Source organism: Cyprinodon variegatus, unplaced genomic scaffold (assembly GCF_000732505.1).
Source record: "Cyprinodon variegatus isolate N-32 unplaced genomic scaffold, C_variegatus-1.0 Scaffold299, whole genome shotgun sequence".
In the NCBI taxonomy this organism is placed as follows: Eukaryota; Metazoa; Chordata; class Actinopteri; order Cyprinodontiformes; family Cyprinodontidae; genus Cyprinodon; species Cyprinodon variegatus.
The window spans coordinates 340304-351325 of NW_015150752.1; the positions used below are offsets into that span (position 1 = coordinate 340304).

The 11022-nt window shown below is 36.3% G+C and overlaps 1 protein-coding gene across 1 annotated transcript in view; it reads right to left on the reverse strand.

The window, feature by feature from the left end:
- Positions 1-7270: 7270 nt before the first annotated feature.
- The window catches only part of LOC107090555 (MOB kinase activator 2-like), a 10548-nt gene continuing 6796 nt past the window's right edge, over positions 7271-11022 (reverse strand). The window contains exons 4-5 of the mRNA XM_015384004.1: positions 10248-10372; positions 7271-10156 (exon numbers count right to left, since the gene is read on the reverse strand). Of these exons, the coding sequence (XP_015239490.1) occupies positions 9918-10156; positions 10248-10372 (364 nt within the window). The 3' untranslated portion in view covers positions 7271-9917. The remainder of the gene's footprint in view (positions 10157-10247; positions 10373-11022) is intronic.

Here is an 11022-nt window from a genome sequence, read left to right on the forward strand (position 1 = left end):
AGGTTTGAGCAGCAACTATTTGGAAGATGTTTTATTGCTGTTTTCGCATGTTAAAAGTGCACAGTCAGATCTCTTCAGTCCAATTCTATCATAATCAGCTCAATTTTATACAGCACTAAAATACTTCAGCAAAAAAAGATAGTGATTCATCCCTATTAACTTTTCTTAAGAGTCTTTGTTCTCAGAAAGCATAGGGTTACCTGTGTCTGTGAGCTCTCAGATCCCAGGACTGGATCTCCACAGGCTGAAGGCTGAGCAACAGGCACAGCCAGACCAGAGGAAGGCCCCTCATGGCAGCAGAGAGTAGACGAACCTTCCTGGAGGAGGTGGTTCTCAGTAGAGCCAAATACTAGCAAAACTATATCTGATTGCAATTTAAAGTAACAGCGAAAACGGCTTGAGGAATGGCTGCCTAAAAGCAAAACTGCAGCTTAGAAGTCCTGATGAAGAGTCCCAGATTGGTTTTAATAAAGGCCAGGGTCATCCGGCGTGTCTGCTGCATCCTCCGAACACTGACCTGTTATCTGACTTGAGAACTCGGTACTTCATTGGAGTGCTCTTATGAAACAACTGGAGGGTTTCTCATTTATAAACCCACTCTAGAGAAGCCAGAGAGGGAGGAGGGGGGGAGGGAGGCTTATTTTCTTTCCCCCTTAACAACCAAAAACCTATAACCTAATTAAACTCCTCTGGAAGCTCCAGTCTTCCTGTCTGATATTGGTTGGAGCAGAAAACTATTTTTGGTTTATGGCATTGTGTGTGAGTGTGTGTATGTGTGTAGGTTATAATTGCATAGATATGAACAATAGAACCTCTAAAGGTTTTTCCATTTATTTTTTCCCATTAGTCATGGCCAGAAGTATTGAGAAAGACACAGATATTATATTTTCACATGAATTGTTGCCCTCTGGTTTTCATGTGTGTATGTCAGATGTTGCATCACATACAGAAATACAATTGCAGTCATATTCTGAGTAACAAAAGCTTTTAATGACAGTTTGAGTTCATGCAGCAAGTCAATATTTGCAGTGTTGACCCCTCTTCTTCAGGACCTCTACAATTCTCCCTGGCATGCTCTCAATCAACTTCTGGACCAAATCCTGACTGATAGCAGTCCATTCTTGCACAATCAATGCTTGCATTTTGTCAGGATTCCTAGGTTTTCGTTTGTCCAACGGTCTCTTGATGATTGACCACAAGTTCTCAATGGGATTAAGATCAGGGGAGTTTCCAGGCCATGGACCCAAAATCTCTGTTTCGTTCCCTGAGCCAGTTAGATATCACCTTTGCTTTATGGCAAAGTGCTCCATAATGCCAGAAAAGGCATTGTTCATCACCAAACTGCTCTTGGACGTTTGGGAGAAGTTGCTCTCGGAGGACATTCTGGTACCATTCTTTATTCATGGCTGTGTTTTTAGGTAATACTGTGAGAGAGCCGACTCCCTTGGCTGAGAAACAACCCCACACATGAATGGTTTCAGGATGCTTTACAGTTGGCATGAGACAAATCTGGTGGTAGTGCTCTCCTCGTCTTCTCCACCAAGCTGTTTTCCAGATGTCCCAAACAATCGGAAAGGGGATTCATCAGAGAAAATGACTTTACCCCAGTCCTCAGCAGTCCACAACCTGTACCTTTTGCAGAATATCAGTCTGTCCCTGGTGTTTTTCCTGGAGAGAAGTCGCTTCTTTGCTGACCTCCTTGAGACCAGCCTTGCTCCAAGAGTCTCCCCCTCACAGTGCATGCAGATGCACTTACACCTGCCTGCTGCCATTCCTGAGCAAGCTCTGCAATGCTGGTAGCCCGATCCCGCAGCTGAAACACTTTTAAGAGATGGTCCTGGCGCTTGCTGGTCTTTCTTGGGCGCCCTGAAGCCTTTTTGGCAACAATGGAACCTCTCTCCTTGAAGTTCCTGATGATGCAATAGATTGTTGACTGAGGTGAAATCTTTCTAGCTGTAATGCTCTTTCCTGGCCATTTATGCGCAGTGCAATGATGACTGTACATGTTTCTTTAGAGATAACTATGGTTCAGAGAAGAGAAACAATGGTGCCAAGCACCAGCTTCTTTTTAAAGTGTCCAGTGGTGTCATTCTTACCTAATCCTGACAGATTGATCTCCAGCCCTGTCCTCATCAGCACCCACACCTGTGTTAATGGCGCAATCACTGAAACAATGTTAGCCCGTCCCTTTTAAGGCAGGGCTGCATTGATGTTGAAATGTGTTTTGGGGGATAGAGTTCATTTTTTAGGCAAATATTGACTTTGCAATTAACTGCTGTTACGCTGATCACTCTTTATAAAATTCTGGAGTATATGCAAATCATTTTTGTATATGCAAAAGTAGTAGACTTTGTAAATATTAACATTTGAATCATTCTCAAAACTTTTGGCCATGACTGTAAATGTTTTGCTTTTAAAAAGAAAAGCAAATCCTTTGGTTAAAGGAAATGGTGCATCTATCATTAACAAAGAAATGTAATAAAACCAGCTCCCCATTAATTGCATAATTTACATACATAGGCACGGCTAGCATGGTGCATACTGTGCAAATTTGTCACAGGCATGATCTATTGTTGGTTTATCATATTAAACTCTAAAACATTTTAAACTTTGCTGATTATTTGACTCTATGCGTATTAATCCTTCTAAACATCATGCTACCTTCATTTCTTAATTGCACTATTTTTTCATGTATTTCTGTTTAACAGTTTTTTCAGATAGCCCAGCTATGAGTCAGCAAACACCCTTATAGCTTAAAACATATTTGCTTTGTTTTTCTAGATTAGAATTTGTAAATTGTAAACAAAAAACAAGAAAAATGAACTAAAAAAAATAACCAAAAACCTTTTTTTTTTAAATCCAACAAATTCCCCCCAAAACTAAATTATTGAATAAAATACAGCAGTGTCATGATTGTGCCCTTTGTGAACTTCTGTTTAAGTTTTTTTTTAAGTTCAAAGTTACACTTTGAATTTATGTTTTTTTGTGTTTTCTTGATCATTGGTGTCTTTTCCATTTTGTGTTATATTAAGACATGTTTTAATTTTTAAGTTACTTTCTGTTGCCCCCTTGCGTCAGTCTTCCTTCTCTTAGCTCCTTCTAGTTACTTCTGTCTACACCTGCTCCCTATCAGCTAATTAGTCCTCCCATTGTTTCTGTCTCCCATATATACTCCTCCCTTTTCAGTTATTTTTTGCTGGATTCTCATCATTCTTTTGGTTTATTCCTCCCTCGTGTGTCCTAGCTCTTTTGGTTCTTGAGGTCTCCTTGTCAATCAGTTCTGGACTTTGTATTTTAATGTTTTTTTTTATTAAATCTGCAAGAAACCACCTCAACTTTTGTCTTTGGATTTGAGTCTTCTAAAAACCTCCACATATCAATGCACTTTTTTGCACCATGTTTTTTTTTCTCCAACTCTGTTTACATTTGATCACTGCTTCACTTTAAGGAATGGAAATGTCATGAAAGCTGTACTAAACAAAATTTCGTTTTGTGTACACTCTGTGTATACATGTTGAAACATGTTTAAACATGTTGAAACATGTTTAAACATGTTAAATCAGGTTACACAATAAAAGTAAGATATTTATTAGTTCAGATGCCTTTTTACGATGTTTTACCTCAGAGCCACAGACTTATTATAAGGTCAGCTGCAGTGACTGACATTTATTCATCTTCCTCTGTCTTTTTGCATTCATAAAAAATTAGTTTCAAAACCATTCATTAATTTTGCAGTGCCTCACCTAAAACATGATCAATGCTTTTTTCTGCTTTGTACCTCCCTTCTTTTAAGCAACAGCTTAAGAGAAGTGAGGTTCAGCAGCAGCATTAGGATTTAGTTTGGTAAGACCAGCACTCAGCTGATGATGTTTTAAGATGATCTGTGTGTTACTCACATGCAGCTAATCTGAGCACTCACATGGATCGGTCCCAGAAGGAAAGAAAATAGCCTGTGCTTATATTCACCACAATAACGGAGATCTTAGCTTTAGCATGAGTCTGAGGAGAATGAAAGTAAATGATACATGGATGTTCTGCAGAGGGCCAGTCATCCACTGAAGTGATTCTGTTCTCGGTTTTTATCACAATGAAAGAACTTTTCTTTTCTGTAAAGGAGAACACGGATGAGAAGCTCAAAGTCAGAGTCTAATTAAAGGACCCTTCTGTCCTTGGAGGTGGCTTCAGTTCTTAATTAAATGATTGTGTGATGAGTGTGCTCTCGTTTGTGACTCAGCAGTTTGTGGTATTAAAGTTCAAGCTCAGTTTGCTGCACCTGAAGCCTCGAGTCCAGCAAGTGTGTTAACACGTCTTTAACCCGTCAAGAGAACAAACCTTGAAGTGTGTGTGATTGTAGGTGTTCATTTCCAGACTATGCATGCTTTTCCTGGCTCCACTATTAAATCCTTTGAAGGTGAAACATGGTGCAAGGTCTCTGTTTCGGTATTTGTGTCTGCTGGACACCTCAGACTGAAATCAGAGAACAATTGTTAAGATGTCTTTTCTCTCTCTCCATTTTTTACATTGACATTCTCACTTTAGTTTTTTTGTATTTTACTCTCTCATGAAAAATAGTGCCAGCAACATTTATTGGATCCTCCGGTAAAGATGTGAAAAAAAAAATAAGACAAATAGTATTGTATAATGATGAAGTCACTGGTAATATTGCAGCCAATTCATTTTCATCCATATCCAATAAATATCCTTAAACTTAAATATGAGAACAATAAGTGATATGTTTTTTTATTGGTAAATTAAAAAATACTGGAAACTCTACCTGACTTTTTTAAGTTACTGTCAACTATATGAATTATACAAAAATATAGTTGTAATTCAACTGTTAAACATAGCCTAAATAGGTCTTAAAAACTGCAAAATGCATGATAGAAAATATAGTTTCTTAAACAAATCTACGTGACACTTCTGATGCCATCTGTGGTCTATGCTGTATATGCATCCACCATTACTTTACATTACAACCAGAGGCAGTTTCTTTAACCCTTTATAGGGCAAGGTACTGTTTTTGATCACTTGCATACCCGTTACAAATGGGGTGCATACTCCTTACAAATTGAGTCCCCCCTGTCCCTCAGTGAGGTCCAGAAGCACAAGATCTATATCCAGCCATTCAGCAAGGATACTGCTACATGGCTGTATATCTTATTTTGGCATTTGACCAATTAGATGAGAAATATATTACCTCCTGTAAATTAAGCTTAAAAAAGTAAAAAAGTCAAGAAAAAAAAGGTAAAAAGCTAATTGAAAAGTAAGGGTAAAATTGAATAAGCCTAGTTAACAATTATATTTAGGTTTATAAACTAAAAAATGTAAGTGCCAGTATCAGCATTAATGCCTCTAAGGTTATGTTTTACCAAAAAAAAATTGTTTCTTTGACGTTTCATGAGTGTTTTTCATGAATTTCTTATAGAAACACTTTGTTATTTTTCTTAATATGTTCAAGCAAGTTGATGTTTGTTGTTATTAATTGAAATTGACATTGGCTTAAAATTTTGATTTTCAAATTATTTCACTGAGTGTCCTATAAAGGGTTAAAATTGATGGCAAGGTCTAGAAATATTTTGAAATTTAAAGGTATAGAGGAAGATTTCTTTTGCCAGGTGGATCATTAAAATATTCGTCCTTCTAATTGTCAGTCATTCTGGCGATATGTTTACGTAAGGCTCTCCTACATACTTGTGACATTTTCACATACCGGTGGTGAGCCTGACATAATGGAAAAATTGCAAATCTTGTTTGGGAAAGTAAGCTTGTATGAGCGATGCAAACAGCAACTTTTAAATGAGGAGAAATAGACTTGTGCATGCTCTCACACAGGTTTAATAGTCAGATTCACACAGCCATCTAATAGGCGTTCCCTCTCGGGAGCAGGTACAGGGTTGTGCATGTGCATTTTTTTTTTAAGTGGAGAGGGAGGGTCTTTTTAAAATTTTGCAAAGATCCTCCACTACACCTTTAAATGTGTTCTTTGCAGTTAAATGATCCTTAGAGAGTAGTAAGCTGCCACAGTACAAAGGAACATAGGAAGGAATCAGGGGTTTATGGGTTTGAAGCAAAAACCTTTGCAGCCTCTCTGTTACACAACCACCCAGTTCTCTAACCACTGGCCAATTTGGCTGCCATCATCCTGTTGAGAAAATGTTAAATCCAACAACCTATTTTCTATCTGTTCCTTCAAATTCCTGAAAATTTTTTTCTGTGCTGTATTCCTGCAGGATGTCGTTGCCCCTCCACAGCATGAAGTAGCTAGTAGCTCCTGCTGAAAAAAGTATAAGAGAAGGCTAATGGCAGCTGGGATGGAACCATTTTTGTTTCTTTTACTTACAGCATGGCAATAGGAAGAGGCATGGTGCTTTTTTAGGCATCTGAGAATCTGATAACTTCAAAATAACATACTTTAAATGATAACACTGTAAAATGTATTTTAAACATTTATGCTTCAATGTTAGACTTTTTGTTGTAAGCCTGAGTTACCAGTTGTATTTATGTTCACTTTGTTTAAAAAAAAAAAATACTATTTATATTTATACACTTTCATTCTATCAGTAATTGTGACTCCCCTTCTTACCATTAACAGATTTGTTCCTTCTTATTTATCTGCATGATAATACACTGTAGTACTAAAAACTTATCTTTTTCAGGGTCTGATGGGAACTATTCACTGAGAAGGTAAATAATTGACCTGGATTTGCTGAACAGAACACATGGCTGATTGAAATGTAAACAGAACAGGCTGATATTGATTACACAATACTTGTATTTAACATAGAGTTATTATGTATGCATTACAACAGCATCACATGTCATTAATCGTATTTTACAGCGGGCATGAGGTGCTTTTCCATATATCCAACCTGTGTTTAACTGCAGAATCAAATGGATCCCTCCTCTGAGCAAACAACACAGCTCCAAATAAAGTTCCTGCTGTGGCTAAGGAGCTCTACAGCATTACATTTATGATGCTAGAACATAAGAAGTTTTTTTTTTTTTTTCTGGGATTACTGCCTGATATGGAGACTAAACAATAATGCATCTATTATCAGAAGTACTTAACCTATAGTTTGTATTTCACTAGCATCACCATCCAGCTTGGTTTTCACAGCTAAAAGAAATTGGCCTCTGTGCCACCTTATACTTATATCGCAGGGAAACTGATTTAAAGTTCCAACAGTTAAAATATAAAAGTAAAAAAAAGAGTTTATGTTCAAGGAACATTTGACCAACTTATCTTTGTGAAAATGTTTATTTTTGAAAAAAAAAATAATAATAATAATAAGTGACACATCCTTAAAAGGTTGGACTGCTATAATAAAAACCTAAATTCATCCTAAGCATCTTAGGATGAATTTTACCATGGAAGCCAAGAAATAGACCATAAGCGTAAAGCATATATAACCTTGTTAATATCAGACTGTGATATAAACTCCAGAGTTCAGCAACAATTATGTCCTGTCTGTCAAAGATACTGGATACAAGCGAGAAATGTTGAACGAGTGCAAAGTGCAGCCGAAATAACTAGAAAAAAAAGAAACAAATTCCCAGTGAAAGCAAAATGATGCGTCAGGTTCTCAGAAAGCAAGTTTAAGCATCAGAACTGATCGATCTGATGTTTCAATGATTAAGGTTGGCTGGGGGTCACAGCTGCAGGGGTTTTGTCTCCCTCCTGTGGTGATATAATGAATTGCAGGGTGATGCAGTCTTCTATTCCTACAGGCACAGTCATACTTATATAAATGTTTATATTGTGAATAATTACTATTGCAGCAACACATTATCAGTGGGGTAAACCTAGCCTCACAACTGTGTTTTATTGAAAAACGTGTGTTAATATCTGAGGAAAACAGATCAAATTTTATTCATTTAAAATTACAGCCGTTAAAAAGATGAATAAAATAGATTATTGTGCAACATAATCGTAAATTCAGTGCTAAAATTTAAATGCATTAGATTTGGTTAGATTTTGGCTTTGCTAGATAAATTAATACCATTAATATTTAAATTCCCCCCTGGAGCTTTAGATAGTGTTCTTTTAAACTATACAACTCTTAAGATGACTATCAGTCAATGAAACTGCTTGCTATAAGTCATAATTTTTTATTTAAAAAGGAAAAAATACAGCTGCTGCAACATATTTTAAATTAAATTGTATAAATGAGTCAAAGTAATAACTTAAATTCATTTTTGCAAATAGGAAGCATGAATTAAATAATTTGCCAAACGATTTGGTTTTCTATTTATTTTGCATTTTACTACTAAAGAATGGTTTCATTTATTTTTGATTTTCTCATATATGACTATTTTTATATTTAATTACTTATTAAGTACTTTGGCCCTCCATTTAAAATACACTAGCTACATTATATAAAAAGTCTGGAGGTCAAGTGAATTTTTTTAATCAGTCAGGGTCCAGGTGAGCCTGTGTGAACAGACGGATCAAACGACGACTGATGCAAGGATGAGTTGTGGTATGTTACTGATAACTCTTGGAATATATTTTCACGTGTGCATTTAGTATGTTTAATCAGCCATGAGATAAAGTGGATCCAGTACCAAGAACTGACATCACAACAAAGGAATATTCAGGGAAAACCCTCTAAGGATTTCAATTAAGGGAATATTCCTTGAAGAGTCCCTAAAGATCATTGGCTGCTGCAATGTGTGTTTTTTTTTATTTTGGGGACTTACAACCATCTTACAGTTTGCTTGATTCCCTAATTAAATTGTAAATATGTTTAAAATAAATATATATATGAAATAGTATGTGTGAAAAGCATAGAAGGAAGCTGTAAAAACATAGCAGTAAGAAACTTTAAGTTTCACCTGGTTAAAAATGATCAAATGTAAAAAATAAACATAATAAAAACAGATCCCACTGTGTCATACTTTAACAAACTAAGGAGAAGAAAAGATGGAAGACTGTGAAAAACTTTTTTACAGTTACAGAAATTAAAACAATTTTACAAGATAATAGAATCATGGTAAAAAGTTGGTTTACATGTCTTTACTTTTTACAGAGCCTTTTTTTCCCCCTAAGTCATATTCTGATATTTCTAAACTGATTCTCATTGGATCAGGCATTGGTTTTATTCCAGACATTCATGTCCAATTTAGGTGAACTTAGGAACATAGTCTCAGTTTCCATCTCTCTTTATATTAATCAAACTCAGCATCAACTGGACATTTTCTTCTTTTTTAACCATCGTAACTTTGATAACTGCAGTTCCTCAAATGTTTTGTTTGCTTTCAAAACAATGATATTTGTTGTCAAATCATGCAAGGAATAAATATCTCACCTGTGGACAAAACATATGAGCTACCTTTAGTTTGATTGAAATGTCTCAATAACGTTAGGATGAAGTGGCCGCTGCACAGCTACTATTTTGCATGGTTTTAATGCAAAAATTCAACAATGGAAATAAAAACAAAAATACAGAAAGTGAGCAAAGGAGAATGTGATTTCCAGACTTTACTAATGGCAGCAGCTTCTGCAGTTGTTCACTTTAAAGGCTGCACCGGGCTTTGGTTAGAAGTCCAGAATTCCACATAGAAATGACATTAAATAAAAAACATTCAGTCTTTCAACATGTAATGACTGTTTGTCACAAATCTTCATACACCTATGAACTCGTACAGTAACTGCATTCACACAATAATATTGCAGGACCTTTACAATAAAATAAGGCACAGTTATACTAAAAACAAACATGCAATAAAGGCGTTATGATAAAAATGAAAATAACTGAATAACTGAGCTTACAATTCTGAGTGAATGCTTCCAGATCTTCTTAAATCTCGCATCAGAAAAATATCTAAGCTGCAATATACACTGTACTTATGCCAAGAACAGTCAGATATTATAGACTATACCAATAAATAAGCAAGATTAGGGAAATAGGAGCGTTTCATTTGTGCTGCTCCAGAGCCGTGATGAGGTCCTGCAGAGGCTTTGTGTCTTCAGGCTCCAGCAGCGAGTGTTGCTGGCAGAAGAGCATCAGGTGGCAGAAGAGTGTGTTTAGGTGTGGGTGCAAACCTAGAACTAGGACCTCACTGTAGTGAGACCAGTAAATGTGAGCCAGAGTCCTGAACAACAGCAAGAACACCTTCTGGACCAGGAAGATAAATCCATTTGGAAATGCTGCACCTGAGGTGAGGAGAAAATATGAACATTTTGATATATATAAATGGAGAAGAATGTGTGGCAGAACAACCACAATCTATCAGAGAAAATCTACCTGCTTTTGTGGGGAACACATCTTCGTCAGTGAGAAGCTCCTGAATGTACGACATGGCGTAGTCAAAGTAAAGTGGAGCGGAGCATTTCAGCTTCCTGCCGTGGTCATCAGTCCAAAAGTAGACCCTGGAAACAGGAAAACGGCCGTCTAAGTGAGAAAATGTTGACTCTGTGCTTAACTGCTAAGATTTACTGCAGTAAATCCAAAGTACTAAAAAAAAGTGTTTTTATTCTATTCATTTATTATTTGAATGGCTATTTTAGCATTTAGCTACTCAAAGCAATGACATTATTTTTCTTCATGCACTGACAAAGATTTAAAATAAGTAAGATCCTATGGCTCACTGGGACAGTTGCATGTTGTCTTTATGTTATGTATTCTTAATTACCAAAAGCCAATGAAGCCATATATAAAAAGGACTTGAAGCACAAAAATGCAAAATATGGGAGATAACTAGTCTTTCTGCTCCAGTGGCAAACCACTTTTCTTGTAGTTCTAGAAACATTTTCCTAAAAATGAAGCAACACTACATTTCATAGAGCGCTTAAAAAGAAACATAAGGGTTAAGGTGCTAGTAGTGTGGTTTACTGTAGCAGCTTGTTAGCAGAGATGGGAAGTAACGAAGTACAAATACTTCGTTACTGTACTCAAGTAGATTTTTCTGATATTTTTACTTTACTACTTGTTTTTATGGCGACTTTTTACTTCTACTCCTCACATTTTTGAACAAATATCTGTACTTTCTACTCCTTACATTTTAAAAAATTGGCTCGTT